At 36.5% G+C, this 20,455-nt stretch overlaps 1 protein-coding gene across 9 annotated transcripts in view; it reads left to right on the forward strand.

Annotated features, from left to right (window-relative positions):
* The first annotated feature begins 5,360 nt into the window (after positions 1–5,360).
* LOC127424463 (centrosome-associated protein 350-like) overlaps positions 5,361–20,455 on the forward strand; it is a 55,875-nt gene continuing 40,780 nt past the window's right edge. For 6 of the 9 annotated variants that reach the window (XM_051669705.1, XM_051669710.1, XM_051669706.1 and 3 more), the window contains exons 1-5: positions 5,361–5,464; positions 6,322–6,415; positions 18,683–18,779; positions 18,897–18,940; positions 19,227–19,380. In XM_051669705.1, the coding sequence (XP_051525665.1) occupies positions 18,695–18,779; positions 18,897–18,940; positions 19,227–19,380 (283 nt within the window). In that variant the 5' untranslated portion in view covers positions 5,361–5,464; positions 6,322–6,415; positions 18,683–18,694. The remainder of the gene's footprint in view (positions 5,465–6,321; positions 6,416–18,682; positions 18,780–18,896; positions 18,941–19,226; positions 19,381–20,455) is intronic. The other 3 variants (XM_051669711.1, XM_051669714.1, XM_051669713.1) reach the window with 1 other exon arrangement.

Genomic DNA, 20,455 nt, shown 5'->3' on the forward strand with positions numbered 1-20,455 from the left:
TAAACTTTTGCACATAACTCATTCCCGTATAATTAGTGCTACAGACATGAATAATACCTCAAATCATGCGGCTTGTTGAGAAGAGGTGCACTTTTACTTTTCTGAGCAATCACAATTCCCAAATCCCAAAGACTTACATTAAAGGAGGGATCCAAGCCATATCTAGGGACCACAGTATCACAGAGTCATGGGTGTGGGTTCTTTTGATTTGAGCCACCAACAGCAATGCCTTAGCAACCATTTAGAACACTCAAGCAAAATGCATAGCAACGCCCTGGCAACAATGTAAAAAAAATCCTGTTGTTTTTACAAAAAAATAAAAATAAAAAATGGCAGCTGTGGTTGCCAGAATAATTATGTAAAAATTACAGTAAAAATGTAAATAACTTTACAGAACAACCTGTACATTTACATGACCACAATGGCACTGTAAAAGAAAAAAATTCTGTTAAATTTACAGTAAAAATACATCATAAACTTGATATTAACCTTCTGAAACTGTAAAAATCTGCTTTTTACTTTATAAGGTATTGTTAATCACCGTAAAAATTACAGAAGAGAACATGATGACATGAAGTTCATCAATAGTGGCTGTTCCAGGAGCAATGACCAATAAACATGTAGAGACAGTGCTCAGTCACTCACACAAACACTAAACACCATCAGGGTAACACATGTGAAATTTAAATAATGCAGTAAACATGAACTAAACTACATCAGATATAACACAGAACACCCCAAAGTACATAACTGATAATAAAAATAAGAAGAAACATAACTATTCCCATAAAATATAATGAAATGTAATGGGTCATGCAGGGAATTCTGGAAACGCCCGATTACTGTTTTTTACTGTAATTTTAACAATAATTCATTGTAAATTGCACATGTACTCTCTTGTTAAACATAATGTAAGTTTTTACCATTAATTACACAAGAAAATCATACTTTTTACATCTAAAAAAAATATTTTTTACAACATTTTATTGTAAAACCTACTGTATCGTCTTTTAAAATATATTAACATTTTTGACTGTAAATTTTACAGTTAATATTCTTTAATCAATTAACATTTTATTTCTGTAGAATTTTTACAGTCTTTATAAAGCAGTTCTAACGCAGCATTTAAATTAAACAGACCTAAAACCTATCTATAACTTTAACACTAATCTTTTGCTGCTTTGTAAGCACTTTTTTTTTTTTTTTCCCCTTCTTCTTCTCTCAATATAGGGCTATAGGCAATGAAAATCTTGTTTGATTAAATGTCTGGCACAAGGGCACAATAGGGATAATGAATCTCAACTAAAGGGTTTCGTAAATACCACCTTTTGGCTAAGAGACCATGCAGACCAGCAGATGTTTAACCACTAAACCACGCCGATCCATAGGACGGCTGTGCATGGATGGCATCACAACCCCCAGAGCGCAAATGCATAATCAAAATGCAGAATGAGGCTCTATGTGGACTCGCATCTGTTGCAAACTAATAAACTGCTTCAACAGCCTATGCACTGTTTTAATAGCCAGACGTTAAAGAACAAAATAAAATTGTAACAATGGTCAAAAAATGCGCAAAAGTGAAAAAATAAAAATATGCCTCTAATTATCCATAAAAAATAAAAATAAAAATATAAAATATAAATTTTTGATTTCATAACGTGGTCATAATGATTCTCCCTGGCAACTAACGTCAATTTACAAAAAAAAATAATATTAAAATAATAATAATAAAATCAACACAATGAAACAAGTTAACGGCTGTCTAATGGAAATTCCACTTTCAATTCAATTATACAAATTTTTGTGAATGGCGATGGTAAACACTGGCAGCAATCTACCGCTTCTATGATAATAACCATGAATAAAAATCATATGCTTACCAGCATCAGATCCACGGAGCTCAGCCACAAGTGCTCTGAGCTCCATCACCGCAATAACGCGCAGGAACGCAGAGTTTTTCCACACTATTCCTCACATTTAGCTGCGAGTGGATGGCGTTTTTCCATTCTGCCGCGCCTTTCTGCTGGAAACATGTGTTTGTTAAGCGCTGATGAATAAGAAGTCTTTCTCTCTCACGGATACAGCACTAAAATGGTTAAGGTATAACAGGAGAGATTGCGGTGATATCCAGTTTCAAACTGAGTACGACAGGTTAGATCAGCAGAGGGGGGCCGAGAGTCACTGTATCGGTAATTAGCGTGCATAAATTATTAAATATGTCACATTATATTTCTGCAATGACTGTACGGCCCGCAGCCCGGTTTATAGGGATATTATTCAGATGACTATCTAATTTGGAAATATTAGCTTTGGGAAAGTGGTGCGTTTAACGGTGGGTGAAATTTCACGCACGCATTAGACTAAATGCATGGTTTCTTTAATGGTTTTATTCAAGGAAGAGATTGCAAACCAATTGTTATGGTTACTGTAGTATACCATAATATGCTATCAATCTATCCTGTTGTTGGAATTACTATACAGGTGCATAGGAAATGCTATTACAAACATTCAAGTGCTGGCTGAGAGAGTTTAAATTTTGAAAAAGAAAAGAAAATCAACAAAGATTTTTCAATTTTGCCACATTAAAATATTCTAAATGTATGTTATATTAGGTAAGCTAGTCTTTATATCTTAGGATAAATACAGGTAAAGTGGGACAACTGTAAAACTGTGACATATAAGCTTAATCATCTACTGTATCATTTTCTATCCCATTACTAAACATCAGCATATATACTAAACTATATTAAACTAGTATGGAATGGCACTCATGTAACCATTGTGATCATATTTTAAAAGACAACGGCAATGACGAATGATCAGAAATTGTCCCACTTTACCTGTATTCACCCTACATAGCAGAGAACAAAATATTTGCATGCTATATCTGTCTGTTGATTTCTAGGTAGGTTCTTAACTTCTTTCTATAAGTTTTTATTAGATGTAACACTTTTGCCTGCATATGGTTCGCCCTATTCCTTTATCTCATTCATAACAGTCACTAATTTCAAGGGCTTTCCTAATGGTGCTCTGTGATTGTTTTAAACCAGAGGTTTTTAACCAGGGGGCCGGGCCTTCAAGAGGGCCTCAGAAAACTTCCGATGGGACCTTAAAGGAATAATTCACCCAAAAATGCAAGTGGATGGCGGCCAGAACTTTGAAGCTCAAAAAGTATATAATGGCAGCATAAAAGTAATTCATACAACTCCAGTGGTTAAATCAATGTCTTCAGAAGTGACAGGTGTGGGAAAGGTCAATATTTAAGTCATTTTTTTACTATAGATTTCTACTTTCTTCTTATGTTTTTGGTAATTCGCATTCTCCATGCATATCGCCACCTATTGGTCGGGGCTGGTCAAAGGTGGAGATTTATAGTAAAAAAGCACTTAAATATTGAACCGTTTCTCACCCACACCAATCATATTGCTATTGAAGACATAGATTTAACCACTGGAGTCATATGGATTACTTTTATGCTGCCTCTATGTACATTTTGGAGCTCAAAGGTTCAGGCCACCATTCACTTGCATTGAACTAACCAACCGAGCTGAGCTGTTCTCATAAAAATCTTCATTTGTGTTCTGCAGAAGAAAGAAGTATACATATCTGGGATGGCATCAGGATGGGTTAATGATGAGAGAATTTTTAATTTCTGGTGAACTATTCCTTTAAAATGATTTATAAGAATTCTTATCTTTAAAAAAAAAAAACCCCAACAGAATCAAGATTTTCACATAAACTGAGATCATATTTCTCACTCAGGGGAAAATGCACAGCCGAACAATTTATTTTTATTTACATATTTTTTTGAGGGAGGGAGGGGGCCTTTGAATATTGTCATGGTAAGTGAGGGGCCTTGGATTAAAAAATGTTAAGAACCACTTATCAGTCCCTATTTCAGCTTTTGGATATGCTTACATTTGCCAGAAGTTTTTTTCTGACATAGACTGTGTTGGAAAATGTTTCTAGCAATTGCATACAATTAATCTTTTTGAGAAAGAAGGTGGACATATTGAATGTTATGTCAGGTCCGGTCATTAGGTTATGCAATACTGAACCAAATGCTTTCTATAGCATGTCTGAACTGCTCAGTGTTAAGTTCACCCAAAAATTAAAATTCTCTCATCATTTACTCACCCTCATGCCATCCCAGATGTGTATGGCTTTCTTTCTTTGGCAGAACACAAATTATGATTTTTAGAAGAATATTTCAGCTCTGTAGGTCCATACAATGCAAGTGAATGGGTGCCAACATTTTGAAGCTCCAAATCTCACATAAGGCAGCATAAAAGTAATCCATAAGACTCCAGTGGTTAAATTAATATCTTCAAAAGCAATATGATAGGTGTGGGTGAGAAACAGATCTTTTTCATATTCTTCTTCTTGTGTATTTGGTGATTCACATTCTTCATGCATACTGCCCCCTACTGGGCAGGGAAAAGAATTTCAAGCAAAAAGGTACTAAAATATTGATCTATTTCTTAAAAACACCTATTATATTACTTCTTAAAATATGGATTAAAACACTGGAGTCATATGAATTACTTTTATGTTTCCTTTATGTGCTTTTTGGAGCGTCAAAATTTTGGCCCCCTCTCACTTGCATTGCATGGATCTACAGAGCTGAAATATTCTTCTAAAAATCATAATTTGTGTTCTGCCAAAGAAAGAAAGTCATACACATCTGGGATGGCATGAGGGTGAGTAAATGATGAGAGAATTTTCATTTTTGGGTGAACTATCCCTTTAAGTATTTTTAATTATATATGGATAGATTGATTACACCAATGAACTCTGAGGCTCAATATCACATTTTTGACAATTCTACGGTCTGTAACCGCAACTGTTTTACCGTCAGATCTTTGTAAATCTCTAATATAAAAGGAAAGCAGCAACAATACCGTGTCTCTTCCATTTATAAACAATCTATTTGATTTTTAGACTGATGGAGGACCAATACTTCCACCACAATACCTTTTAATCTTATGGGCTTCAACTCACAACTTCTGAGATCCTCTGAAGTTTCCTTCAACTGGGTCGTATGGAAATTAAGAGAAATGCATTATGGAAAAAACAGGTAGCCAAAATTGTGAAAGCCAAAACCAACCAGTTCTCATGTTTTCATTAGGTTTGCAGAATACTTTACTTACTTTTTTCGGAGCCATTCGTGCAAAACACCAGAAAATAAGCAAAGTTCCATCAGACCCTTCAGTTTTTTTGGTTTATTTTTTCTGAACGTCAATTCCATTAGTGAACACTAGAGGTCAAACACGGCCAAGAAAAAAAGCACCTGACGTTCTGCACTGAAGTCTCGCGAGTTTATGAATCTCTCCGTCGTGAACTTCCGGGAACAGTTGTTTGGAAAATGGCGGACCGTCAAATCTAGCGAACGGCAGTTGAAACTTATCATCAAAGCCGGGAAACAGACACCGAAAGGCGGGTAGAAGGAACAGTCATTTTTAAGGTAGGTGTTAACCAACTACATTCCGACTTGATTACTCAGCGAAAGACAACCTGAAGCCGGAAAAGCAAAAAGTTTGTTTGTTCGCGAGCTTTAATGATTTAGCCGGTTAGCAGCAGCTGTTAGCAATAAGTTACCTCAGAGAATGTACAACCTCGGTCAGAAAATACCGGTTAGATATTGTGAAATTGTTCTTGGGTGAATGATTTTTGGTTCAACAGACGTCTGATTAGTTGGTTGTTTATTTGGAAGGTTGATTCAATTCGCTAGTTTCCAGTCAGTAGTGATGTTTATGTGTAGTTGTATTTGTACTGTTGGCACTTCTGTGTTGTTGATATGTGATTTCTTTGTATTTCTAAATGTTCGTATGTCCTTTGAATGTTTCCTTTTTTCCTCTCGTCTCTTTTGGTTTGCTAGAGTTTTGTCATGTATATGGAAATGTATTTGTGTGTTAGTTATGTATAAGATGCTGTCAGATTTCTTTAGTTTCTAATTCTCCACCTGTAATTGTGTGTGTGTTTCCTGTGACGTTGTATTTTGCTGTAGTAAATAACAGGATGTATTTTATTCTGATCTGTCATTTTGTACCAGTGATCACTGTCAGCTGATCATGCAAATCTGTAATGTTTCCTTTCCCTTTAACTCAGAATGATGCTCATGAGTAGTTACTGTAGGCCAATCAATTGCTATAATTAGCCGTATTGATCCCAGTATTTATTTGAGAATAACTAGAGGAATTAACATAATGCTACATATTACAATCTGCTGGCTGGTTGTGATGTGCTTTGTTGGATTTACATAATGATTTGATCATTTGATTATGATGTAACATCATCCTTTTCACTTGGGTCTTATTGCAGGTGGAGTGTTGGATGGAATCGTCTGCTGACTGATGTGTCCAGTAGTCCGGAAGACAAGGTGGACTCATGTCTCTCTGAATAAAGCTGCTGGAGGGTGAGTCTTGCATAGGGATGCACCGATACCCCTTTTTCTCTTCCGATTCCGATATCGGAAATCTCAGTATCACCGATACTGATCCCGATCCAATACAAGTGTTGTTTTTTTGTATAATCAGTTTAGAATATCTTTACATTGTTGTGTGGAACTAACTGGGGGTACTCTTTAATATGTAAAGAAACACAAACCTCTAACTACACATTATTTCAATATAAATGTATAGCTTATTAAGAAACTTTATTGTTAACTAGTATACTGGATAATGTAGCAGCAAAATTAAGAGTAATTCCAGTATAAGTCAGCAGTAGAAGAGAAGCCGTTTTTTTCTTTTGTTATTATTATTATTTTTTTTTTTTTTGCAAAACTTTCAACTTGTATCTGGACTCTAAAGGATTCAGATCTCTTTTTTGTTCAATTTAGTTGTAAGATATCAGCTCACTTTTCATTCAAACACTTATTTTTTGGAACCCATTCAACTTAAATATTATTATAATTTGTAAACAAATGATAATAATACAGGTGCATCTCAATAAATTAGAATGTCGTGGAAAAGTTCATTTATTTCAGTAATTCAAATCAAATTGTGAAACTCGTATATTAAATAAATTCAGTGCACACAGACTGAAGTAGTTTAAGTCTTTGGTTCTTTTAATTGTGATGATTTTGGCTCACATTTAACAAAAACCCACCAATTCACTATCTCAAAAAATTAGAATACATCATAAGACCAATAAAAAAAACATTTTTAGTGAATTGTTGGCCTTCTGGAAAGTATGTTCATTTACTGTTTATGTACTCAGTACTTGGTAGGGGCTCCTTTTGCTTTAATTACTGCCTCAATTCGGCATGGCATGGAGGTGATCAGTTTGTGGCACTGCTGAGGTGGTATGGAAGCCCAGGTTTCTTTGACAGTGGCCTTCAGCTCATCTGCATTTTTTGGTCTCTTGTTTCTCATTTTCCTTTTGACAATACCCCATAGATTCTCTATGGGGTTCAGGTCTGGTGAGTTTGCTGGCCAGTCAAGCACACCAACACCATGGTCATTTAACCAACTTTTGGTGCTTTTGGCAGTGTGGGCAGGTGCCAAATCCTGCTGGAAAATGAAATCAGCATCTTTAAAAAGCTGGTCAGAAGAAGGAAGCATGAAGTGCTCCAAAATTTCTTGGTAAACGGGTGCAGTGACTTTGGTTTTCAAAAAACACAATGGACCAACACCAGCAGATGACATTGCACCCCAAATCATCACAGACTGTGGAAACTTAACACTGGACTTCAAGCAACTTGGGCTATGAGCTTCTCCACCCTTCCTCCAGACTCTAGGACCTTGGTTTCCAAATGAAATACAAAACTTGCTCTCATCTGAAAAGAGGACTTTGGAACACTGGGCAACAGTCCAGTTCTTCTTCTCCTTAGCCCAGGTAAGACGCCTCTGACATTGTCTGTGGTTCAGGAGTGGCTTAACAAGAGGAATACGACAACTGTAGCCAAATTCCTTGACATGTCTGTGTGTGGTGGCTCTTGATGCCTTGACCCCAGCCTCAGTCCATTCCTTGTGAAGTTCGCCCAAATTTTTGAATCGATTTTGCTTGACAATCATAAGGCTGCGGTTCTCTCGGTTGGTTGTGCATCTTTTTCTTCCATACTTTTTCCTTCCACTCAACTTTCTGTTAACATGCTTGGATACAGCACTCTGTGAACAGCCAGCTTCTTTGGCAATGAATGTTTGTGGCTTACCCTCCTTGTGAAGGGTGTCAATGATTGTCTTCTGGACAACTGTCAGATCAGCAGTCTTCCCCATGATTGTGTAGCCTAGTGAACCAAACTGAGAGACCATTTTGAAGGCTCAGGAAACCTTTGCAGGTGTTTTGAGTTGATTAGCTGATTGGCATGTCACCATATTCTAATTGTTTGAGAGTGAATTGGTGGGTTTTTGTTAAATGTGAGCCAAAATCATCACAATTAAAAGAACCAAAGACTTAAACTACTTCAGTCTGTGTGCACTGAATTTACTTAATACACGAGTTTCACAATTTGAGTTGAATTATTGAAATAAATGAACTTTTCCACGACATTCTAATTTATTGAGATGCACCTGTATATTATAATAGTAATATATCTCAATCATGCATCTTTTGTCACGGATCCACCGGTCTCTCTCTCTTTCTTCCTCACTGCCATCACAGCCCTCACTCTCCCCTGAGTTCTGATTACATGCACCTGCATATCGTTAGTGGCTAATCAAGGACAGCATATATACCCCGCTTTCACACACACTCTTTGTCTGTTCTCATCAATAGTATCTCTGAGACTCCATACCTTTCTACTATGTCAAACATACCTGTGTCTTCCTTATTGCCTGCAAGTATCATCAGGCTTTGAGTTATCTGTTCATCGTGTCTATACCCGGTCTGGATATTACTCACCTGCTGTTTGCCACTTTGCTCAACTGGATTTACTCACAATGTTTACATCACTGTTTCAATCATCTGTTCAATAAACCCTGCTACTGAGTTCATATCTCTGCCTCCATGAGTCTCTCCGTGACACCTTTAACTTTTAAAACCCTCACGCTTTAATTTTGACATTCTGAACTCTCCAGGAAGTCCTGTATGTGTCTGTTTGTAGGAAAGTTCACAGTAGTTTAATTAGCTTCTTATTCAAATTCTGGTAAAAATGCATATAAGTTAACCGAACTTTTGAGCATCTACATCTGAGATGTTGTTCGTGAGTAGCGCTCAAATATTGCACACTAAAAATAGGCGTGCGTGTAAACAGAGCAGCGCCATTCAATAACGCGCTGGCGCTGCACGTGCATATTATATATTTACTTATTAAACACAGCCTTTTGTGATTCACAGAGCTATCGCATGTCTTAGGTGGCTTTGAATAAAATGCACGAGTCATATGAACTACTTCAGTGGTGTATTTATGGTTCTTTTATGTCATTTTTTCAGCTTGACATTAACGAACATGACTAACACACAGTATCGGGCTCGTCGGACCGATACCCGATCCGTTTAAAAACGTCAGTATCGGAGTCGATACTGATCCAGGTATCGGATCAGTGCATCCCTAGTCCTGCACCATTCTGCTCTTTGCAAGAAGGCTTAACATGCCCTTCCTCCTCTCCTGAACTAATTTTTAACTATGGTAATTACACAATTCTTAATAATTTGCTTAGATGTGTGATGGTCAAAACTGTCATTAAGTTTAAACATGCCATGTTTATAAGGTTTGGTAATGTTTCAGTTGTCCTGTTTTCTAAGTGTAAAATAAAATTGAGGTAGAAAGAGAATTTTGTTTTTGTCTAGTCAGTTTTGTTTTTTAATATAAATTTAAAGAAAGCTTGAGCTTGAAAATCAGTCCTCTTAGACCCCATTTACACCTGGTAAAAGATGCATCTCGGGGTGGTCCGATCACATGTGGTCAGGCGAGAAACATCGATGTTTACACCTGGTCACTTAAATACGTCTCCTGGGACAGTAGTGTAGTCTAGGGCATACGGCGTATGCCCACCTATCTTTATTAGGATTTTGCGTATGCCCACCTAAAATAAGTTATGATTCGTATGGCCGTCAGAACAACGAGTATGCTTTTGACCAGGAACTTTTTCGATCTAATAACGCCATGCCGCAGCACTGTTGAGTAAATTGTGTTGTTTTTATTTATTTATTTTAAAAAGTGTACAGAGATTCTCTCTAAATGCGCACAGAGCAGCAGGAGGCCGGATCGCAACTGATGGCACGGGCAAGACACAGTCCGACAAAGCTGATCCACAAATCAGAACGTTCATTTCAGATGTGATTGGATATTGGCTAACCAATCATATTTTCCATTTCAGTAAGGTGCGGGACATTTCCGGTGTCTAATGCTGATGCACAAGCAACCATGGAGTTACCATAATTTGCACTGTAAATGTATTTCCCTGCTAAACGTAAATGTATACATTTAAATTTAACTTATATGATTAAACTTTGTGAAAATACAGCATGTTATTGCACCCGTGCTAGTTTTTGATGCTCTTCGCAGTTGCTGGACAACTGTGTTCTGTAATTATATCAAATGGTTTTTTTTTGTGGTTTTTTTTGGCCTTTTACTGTTGTCGTTGGTGCCTTTTTCTCGTGATATCAAATCATTTCAATTGATATTTCTAAGTAGGAAAACAATTTCACTATACACAGAAAAGCACATTATAGTAGGCTACACAAATAAAACAAATAATCATTAATTCTTATGTAGGCTATATAGGTTAATGCAAGATAACATGTTAACGTGGACATTACTACACTCATTACTAAATCTCAATAAAAGATGTTAGCTCAATAGCGCGTGATTGAGCTCAGTTTTAATCATTCCCGCATGTTTCACTTTCAAAATGTGGGGAATTCCCTCTGTCACCTTCTCTCCCTCTCGCCTTCACTCATGGTGCAGCGTTCAGCAGCTTGTGCGTGCGAGCAGTGAGGAAGCGCATATTTACTGAACTTTAGATTTTACATACAGTTGTGCTCAAAGGTTTGCATACCCTGGCAGAAACTGTGAAATTTTGGCATTGATTTTGAAAATATGACTGATCATGCTAAAAAATGGTCTTTTATTTAAGGATAGTGATAATATGAAGCCATTTAATATCACATAGTTGTTTGGCTCCTTTTTAAATCATAATGATAACAGAAATCACCCAAATGGCCCTGATAAAAAGTTTACATACCCTTGAATGTTTGGCCTTGTTACAGACACACAAGGTGACACACACAGATTTAAATGGCAAATAAAGGTTAATTTCCCACACCTGTGGCTTTTTAAATTGCAATTAGTGTCTGTGTATAAATAGTCAATGAGTTTGTTAGCTCTCACGTGGATGCACTGAGCAGGCTAGATACTGAGCCATGGGGAGCAGAAAAGAACTGTCAAAAGACCTGCATAACAAGGTAATGGAACTTTATAAAGATGGAAAAGGATATAAAAAGATATCCAAAGCCTTGAAAATGCCAGTCAGTACTGTTCAATCACTTTAGAAGTGGAAAATTCGGGGATCTCTTGATACAAAGCCAAGGTCAGGTAGACCAAGAAAGATTTCAGCCACAACTGCCAGAAGAATTGTTCGGGATACAAAGAAAAACCCACAGATAACCTCAAGAGAAATACAGGCTGCTCTGGAAAAAGACGGTGTGGTTGTTTCAAGGAGCACAATACGACGATACTTGAACAAAAATGAGCTGCATGGTTGAGTTGCCAGAAAGAAGCCTGTACTGCGCCAATGCCAAAAAAAGCCCGGTTACAATATGCCCGACAACACCTTGACACGCCTCACAGGTTCTGGCACACTGTAATTTGGAGTGACGAGACCAAAATAGAGCTTTATGGTCACAACTATAAGCGCTATGTTTGGAGAGGGGTCAACAAGGCCTATAGTGAAAAGAATACCATCCCCACTGTGAAGCATGGTGGTGACTCACTGATGTTTTGGGGTTGTGTGAGCTCTAAAGGCACGGGGAATCTTGTGAAAATTGATGGCAATATGAATGCAACATGTTATCAGAAAATACTGGCAGACAATTTGCATTCTTCTGCACGAAAGCTGCGCATGGGACGCTCTTGGACTTTCCAGCACGACAATGACCCTAAGCACAAGGCCAAGTTGACCCTCCAGTGGTTACAGCAGAAAAAGTTGAAGGTTCTGGAGTGGCCATCACAGTCTCCTGACCTTAAAATCATCGAGCCACTCTGGGGAGATCTCAAATGTGCGGTTCATGCAAGATGACCAAAGACTTTGCATGACCTTGAGGCATTTTGCCAAGACGAATGGGCAGCTATACCACCTGCAAGAATTTGTGGCCTCATAGACAACTATTACAAAAGACTGCACACTGTCATTGATGCTAAAGGGAGCAATACACAGTATTAAGAACTAAGGGTATGCAGACTTTTGAACAGGGACTTTTGTTGCCTTGTTTTGTTTTATGATTGTGCCATTCTGTTATAACCTACAGTTGAATATGAATCCCATAAGAAATAAAAGAAATGTGTTTTGCCTACTCACTCATGTTTTCTTTAAAAATGGTACATATATTACCAATTCTCCAAGGGTATGCAAACTTTTGAACACAAATGTATATAAACGGGTATAAACCTGTTAATCGATCATGCGAATGGTGTTGTACCACGTCTCTTTAAGCAAACGATTTGACAAAACCATTGCTCCTGTTTATAATCAACAAAGCTGTCTTCATCGCAAGCACGCAACTTTGGACAGGGATCTAATTTTGTCTAGTCACATTGTGGCGCTCCCTCATAAAACAGCAAGAAAGGCAGAAATTGCAAAAACGCTCTGTGTAATAATACAATCTGTAGAGTGAAGAGAAACGCTTAAAACAGACTTATGCACCCATTACGTCTCTCATCTTTCTAGAGCTCCATCTAATGTATGTATCCGAGGTATTTTCTCTGCCGTGTGAATCAGTCAATTTTAATAAGTATATAAAACAATATACATTATAATAATATTAATACTATAACATTAATAAATTACATACAATGAAAACATACCTATCTTTAATATGCATATCTGTTTTGAATATACAGCATAACTGATTTAGCAGCAAGGTTCTCTCAGGATTTTATCTGTTAACATTAATGCAATTTACAATATTAAACAGCCGTTTTTAATGCACCTGGTTAGAATTGACTTGTACTCCCAAAGAAATGATTTACCCAAAAATTGAAAATTTGGTAACACTTTACAAAAAGGTTCCATTTGTTAATGTTAGTTAACCTGAACTAACAATAATCACCACTTTTAAATAATTTATTAATCTTGGTTAATGTTAAGTCCAGCATACAGTATATTAATACATTTTCATACATTAAAATAAAAAGTTGTATACAGTATGTTAACATTAGTTCATGCACTATGAACTAACAATGAACAATTGTATTTTTTTTTAGTAACTAAAATTAACTAAGATTGATAACTGCTGTAAAATATTGTTCATTGTTAGTTCATGATAGCTAATGCATTATCTAATGTTAATGAATTGAACCTTATTGTAAAGTGTTACCAACAATTGTGTCATCATTACTCGCCTTTATGTTGTTCCAAACTTGTCTGACTTTCTATCTTCCGTGGAACTCAAAAGGAAATGTCAGTCTCAATTCACTTTATTTTATGGGGTTAAAAAAAATGATGTAGTGACAGTGAATAGTGACTGTGACTAACATTCTGCCAACAATCTAATTTTGCGTTCCTCAGAAGAGAGAAATTCATACAGGCTTGAGGATGAGTAATGATTTACCGTCTTTCTGCACAGCATTCTTAATCCCTATTAGGTGTAAATGATGATGATGGAGGCTTTTTTTTCCTTGCGTCCTTTTGTTTTTGTCTCCGGACAAGTAACATTTTATGCTTAATGTCGAGCCCTGGCTGAACACAAATGAAGATACGTTTTTATAAGAATATTTCAGCTCTGGAGGTCCATACAATGCAGGTGAATGGTGGCCAGAACTCTGAAGGGCCAAATATCATATAAAGGCATCATAAAAGTAATCCATACCGCTCCAGTGGTTTAATCAATGTCTTCTGAAGCGATTCAGTCAGTTTTGGTAGAGAACAGACAAAAATGGAATTCCTTTTTCACCAAGTCTTGAGAGCAGTCTCCTTGGTAATCACTATTTCAAGCTCGATTACACTTCCTATAGCACCATCTAGCACTCTGCGCATGCGTCAAGCACTAGGAAGTGTAATCGAGCTTGAAATCATGATCATGCCTAGAGACTGCATTGGTAAGATACAGCAAAAAAGGAGCTATATTTTGGTTTGTTCTTACCCAAAACTGAGTGGATCGCTTCAGAGTACATTGATTAAGCCACTGGAGTCGTATGGATTACTTTTATGATGACTTATTGCCTTAATGTGATATTTGGACCTTCAGCGTGATATTTGGCCACCATTCACTTGCATTGTGAGGGCCAACAGAGTTGAGATATTCTTCTAAAAATCTTCATTTGTGTTCTGAAGAAGAACAAAAGTCAAGAAAACATCTGGGATGCCATGAGGGTGAGTAAATTATAAGTGGTCGAAACGGAGTCTTGGACTATGATCTGTCATGTGACGGACAGGTTTAACTCAACTATGCTCAGATTCAGAGAATTCAGAGATTCAGTTACTACAACATCCACACTGAACCCATTTTTCTTTCAGTGTTGACATCTTTTTATGGATAAATCGAAATATATTTTGTGCTTCTTGGAAGACACTTTCCCCTTTGGACATTTAAGCTGGGAAAGCTTTGATTCTTTCTTGTACTAATTTTATTCATGTTGCGAGGTGTTGATTAGTTCAGAATGAATCAGATTATATTATCTCTTCGGTCAGTATAGCCTGTCCAGAGCACACTGCTGAGGCACTTTTGATGGACTTTAAATTTAAATCTCTTTCATGGACAGGTGAGTGTCACAGGTGGTTTCCTGACTAATTAGAGTTCCTTTGAACCTCTCTCTCTCTCTCTCTCTCACACACACACACACACACACACACAGTGTCATCTGATTTTGCTTTTCTTTGTGTCTTTAGATTTGGCAAAGGTGTTTAATTAAACTTGTTGGCTTATAGATGTCAGTTTGTGAGAAAAATGTAGGCTAAATAGAGTAATCTGACTTGATTGCTATTAAAGGGATAGTTCACCCAAAAATGAAAATTCTCTTGTCATTTACTCACCCTCATGACATCCCAGATGTGTATGATCTTCTTTCATCTGCTGAACACAAATGAAGACTTTTAGAAGAATATTTCAGCTCTGTAGGTCCATACAATGCAAGCGAATGGGTGCCAACATGTAGCTCCAAAATCCACATCAGGGCAACATAAAGTACTCCAGACCACTCTGGTGTTTAAATCCATATATTCTAAAGCAGGGGTCGGCAACCTTTTTTACATGAAAAAACAAACAAAAAACAAGCGCATGGATGTGATTTTTCTGAAGTTTGAGTACACATATTTCTTTTTTGCATTTTTCCTAATTTGTTTATTTTATTATATTATCAGCATAACAGTTTGAGTGAAAAATTTGTGCAAAACCCGATGATTATGATTTAATCATGATCCTGCATGTGAATTTTCAGAGCATCTTGTGAAAGTGCTTTAATGAAAGAATCCCTGTCCTTTTGTACAAAATGAATTAACACAGTTAATGTCACAAATTTCCCTTTTTTGATTACTGATCACAAAATTGTGTGGAATCTTAAATATTTCTTATATTATGTCATACATTTTTCAAAATCACACAGAGGGGCAATCACTAGCACGCAAGCAACAGTGAGAGAGGAACAGTATTTTATTTATAAAGTTTTTCGCACCTGCATTCCAATCTACATCTTGATATAAACCTTCCTCATGATCACGCATTGTGTGTTCATCAGCTCCCATTCACTTGCAGTGTATGGACCTACAGAGCTGAAATATTCTTCTAAAAATTTGTGTTCTGCAGAAGAAAGAAAGTCATACACATCTAGGATGCCAGGAGGGTGAGTAAATCATGGGAGAATTTTCATTTTTGGGTAAACCATTCCTTTAAGGTCGTTTGTTTGTTATGAGTAAACTGTCATGACATGGGTGGTATGTTTGAGATGCAAAACATGAGCGTCTCTGTAGCTCAAGAGCTGTCAAATAGGGCTGCAACTAATGCTTATTTTGATAATCGACTAATCTAATGATTATTAGAATGATTATTCGACTATTCGGGCGATTATTGCAACGATTAATCTTTAGATCTTAACCGACTATTCAGCTTGTGTCCCGACTTAACAGGTTATATTAAACGTACATACTGTACCTCTCAATGACATTCACTGAATTAAAGGAAAAAATATTTTTTAAGTAAAACAAATCACTGCAAAAAATCCTATTGTTATCAAGTGTTTTTGTCTTGTTTTCCATTTAAAACTGTCTAAAAATTCTTGAAACAAGGTACATTTACTTGAGAAGTAACATAAGATATTTAGACTTGCTTTAAGAGAATGTATCTTAAATATAAGTGTATTTTGTATATATGTGTATTTTCTCACTTGGTTATACTTTTGCGAGTGCAGTAAAGACAAAATATACTTATTTTCAAGGTCTATTCTCTAAAAGAAAGTTTAAATATCTTATGCTGCTTCTCAGGTGAATGCATCTTTTTTTTAAAGGATTTTTAGATATTTTAAAATATCTTTATTTTTAATATTATATTCAACATTCTCAGATAACAATTTTTTCTTCTGCAGTATAGCTGCTAAAGAAAATTTACATTGTTTTAAATGAGTTTTAGATATTATTTTTGGAAAACAAGCCAAAACAAATCAAAAATGTATTTTTTTGCAGTGTATAATGGGACGAAGACTACTCTCTCTCACCTTTCTGTTCACTTCAATCCATCTTTAACTCACAAAAAACAAACTCACTCTCATTAATTAAGCTGCGTATTGCCAATTTTCTTCATGGTAAGAAATGCACAGTGACATATATTATGATTCAATAAGTCACGACCCATCGGGTTATAATCTAGCTGCATTAAGCATGCGCTCTCGTGGGATGAGCGTCCCCGTGACAGAGTGTTCCTCAGCTGGTTGCAGTTTCAATCTCTCCCCCTTAGATCGGGGACAGTTTCAGAGTTTGTAGTTATATACATGACCTGCTTCCGTATTATTTGAACTTTAATAAAGCTATAACGCATTAAATATAACTGCATTAAAGATGTAACGCTGGGGTGTTTCCTTTAAAGATGCTCGACACGCAAGTTTTGCTTAAATCCAGCTCCGCTTATTCCACGCCGTGAGTGCTTCTGTATTTTGAATTTTTGTATAATTTCCTTATAATTTGCGATCTACATCACCTGAAGCTGTTTGGAAAGTTTAGAGTGCATCTAGACTGTGAGCTGTGTTTTCCTCCTCTCCTCAATCGGGCGCGAGCTGCAGTGCTGCTCTTGCGCCATCATTAGAGTTTCATATGATCTCATGTTACGTTAAATAAGATCAAATGACTATTCGACAACGAAAATATTTGTCAATTTTTTTTTTTGAGTTGTTGGTAACGTCGACTAATCATTTCAGCCCTACTGTCAAATGAAAGATGGTTTACTGAACTTTTATAATTTTTATTGATTGCCTGTAAGATTGTTTTCCTCATACTAGACACATTTAGTATCTCCGTTACCTTATTCCCAATGCTACAGAAGTGGCGAAACCTGTTTTAATGACTCTTTACCTCTGCTTTCCATTATATTGGTTTGAAATTCACTCAAAGTGCTTAAATATGCATGCAGGTCTGTGAGGTATGGCTTATGCATAATAGGGTGGGGGAGTGATTTCAGCATCCCTTCAGAATACTTTGTGCTTTTGTGACAGTGCTTTAGACTGTCTGCACATGACGCTGTATTTACCTCTGAATAGTCCACTGAATCTTCTAGGTTGATATTATGCACTGAAGACGTACAAGTACAGGGACACAATGCAATAATGGCAGTTCTTAGAGGAAGACGGGGTCACCGTCACATGTCTGTACCTTAGGATATATTCAACAAATAGCAAATTTTACACCATTGCTTGAACTAGCTTTAATGAATTGTCTTGAGTTACAAGCAGTACAACCAAGATGAAGATTCTGTTTACGTAATTTATATCATAATCCTTGTTATATTGTTTTTATTCTGTAGGTAAACAGTGCTTGACTTTTTTCAGGTGTCTAACAGCTGTCAAGTAAACATTCAGAAATGAAAAAGAATAATACAGAAGTAATAAAAATAATAACAAATCACTGCATGATAATTACATACGACATTGATTTGATGTTGAACTTTGAGAAAATGTCTGTAGTTAAAATTAGCTGTACAGCTTCTTTAAGTGTCCGACAGTGAGAGGTTTTTCTTGTCTCTTCTTGTCAATATTGCAATTCATAGCGAAACAGTAGACACCGTAAGGCCTGTGGTGAGTTTCAGAACATTTAGAAACATCGAAACACAAGGTGGTATGCTGTGGTCACATATTTGCTTTCTAACTATCAGTTAAACTTGTGATTTGGCCAGATTTTAAGCATCGTTCAAAATCACAGTGGATGCACAAAGGAATCAACTGAGTACTGTGAATGGAAGAGTCATGTGTTTTAGTGCCACTTAAGGATAAAGTCTAAGCAGCAAGCCAATCCCAAAGAACACAGTGTTTGCCAGCAGATGTTTATGAGATAATTGGCTGTCTTACATTGTTTGCATGTTTTTCATTTTCCCCTCTTCCTCTCAGGTTGGCATAGCGATGTGGAGTCGCTTTCAAAGTGAGGTGGGGCCGCCAGCCACTGTCTCATCGCAGCCTGCCCTCTGTGGGCAGGACAACAGGAGAGGTCCAACTATGTCACTCTATACTGGCAACATCATTATAATCACCTTTATGTTAGCTGTTTGATAGAGACAGTTGTATGTTTGTGCGATTCCTTATGATAATGTTTGTCTCTCAACAGAGATATCAAATGCCTGGAATAGTCTAAATCAGACCAAGGCTGCTGTGAGTATTTGATTTAACCTGTGTTTCAGGTGCTGGGCTACTTATGATACAAAATAAAGCCTGATACTTTCAGATATTTGTTACATACAGGAATTATGTTATTAATTTAGTTCTAAAGAAGTCCAGTTATAACACGTTTCTCATACAGAGATCAAGAAGACATGATTAAAAAACATGACTCAGACTATATTTAGTCTGAGATACACCTTGTAGGTTTGATATATCTGTAGCTTTAATCCTATGAGTGCGTCAATTGACTGTATGGTTAATTGTGGTCTTGTCTCAGTTACGGCACATTGAAAATCGTCTGGAGGCTGCACCAGGCAGTGGAGTGTTTCTGGATGTGGTGCTCGACACAAAGAAAGCAACTGTTAGTGGCAGTCGGAAAATAAGCCGCAGAGGTGAGACAGACACGTCCTCTGTGACACGCGCACACACAGGCAAGCCACTTGAGAATACTTCATATCCCTGTGCTACTTTAGGTGTTTTAAATGTCACCTTTAATATTGTATTGGACCAAACCAGTAGCAACATGAAGAGGAATGTCTGGATTGCTTATATGTTTGTTTTGTTTCTAATTATTGAAGCATGCTGGTTTTAAGATGACATGGATTTAAATTTTGTGGAAAAACTATTTGTATGTGAGGTAATCATAAAATATTTGTATAGCTTGTGTTATGCTCTTGGCTGATATATTAATCCAGGATAATACATTTTTCACATCTTTTTGTATGAAATAATTCACTTTTATATAAATATGTAGAAATAGATATACAGTAGATGAGTGTATAATTATACAAATTAATCTAGAAGATATATGGGTAGGTGCCATTTAAAGTAGTGACATGCTATACAAAAACTATTTTAAACTGATTTTTTTCCATGTAATACTTGTAAAATTATTTTATATGCAAGAGATTTAATGGAATATTCTTAAAAAAATAATTTGTCACACTAAAGGACTATTTAAGTGAACTGCAAAAAAGCTAAAAGGTGATTTAAATGGTGAAAACTTGAAATGCTTACAGCACCCAAAATATACACTTCACTTATAGGTAAAACCTAAAGGGATAGTTCACCCAAAAATGAAAACTCTCCCGTCATTTACTCACCCTCATGATATCCCAGGTGTGTATGAGTTTCTTTCTTCACCAGAACACATTTGAAGAAAAATAGAAAAATATCTTAGCTCAGTAGGTCCTTAAAATGCAAGTGAATGGAAATTTCTCTTTTGAAGCTCCAAAAATCACAGACAGTCAGTTTAAACATCATCCATATGATTAAAGCAGTTAAATGAATGTCTTCTAAAGCAATACGATCACTTTTGGTGTGAAAAATATCAATATTTAAGTACTTTTTAACTATAAACCATCGCTTCCGGTAAGCTTCACGAGAGGGCTGAGTTCACGCGGTCTCTCGTGACGTATTTGCGTTGCCATTTTACAGATGTAATCTCACGTTCTCCTCTCGGTTGAGACATCTAGGATAAGCACAAACGCATCATTGTGAGTTAAC

This window comes from Myxocyprinus asiaticus, chromosome 33 (assembly GCF_019703515.2).
Source record: "Myxocyprinus asiaticus isolate MX2 ecotype Aquarium Trade chromosome 33, UBuf_Myxa_2, whole genome shotgun sequence".
NCBI lineage: Eukaryota > Metazoa > Chordata > Actinopteri > Cypriniformes > Catostomidae > Myxocyprinus > Myxocyprinus asiaticus.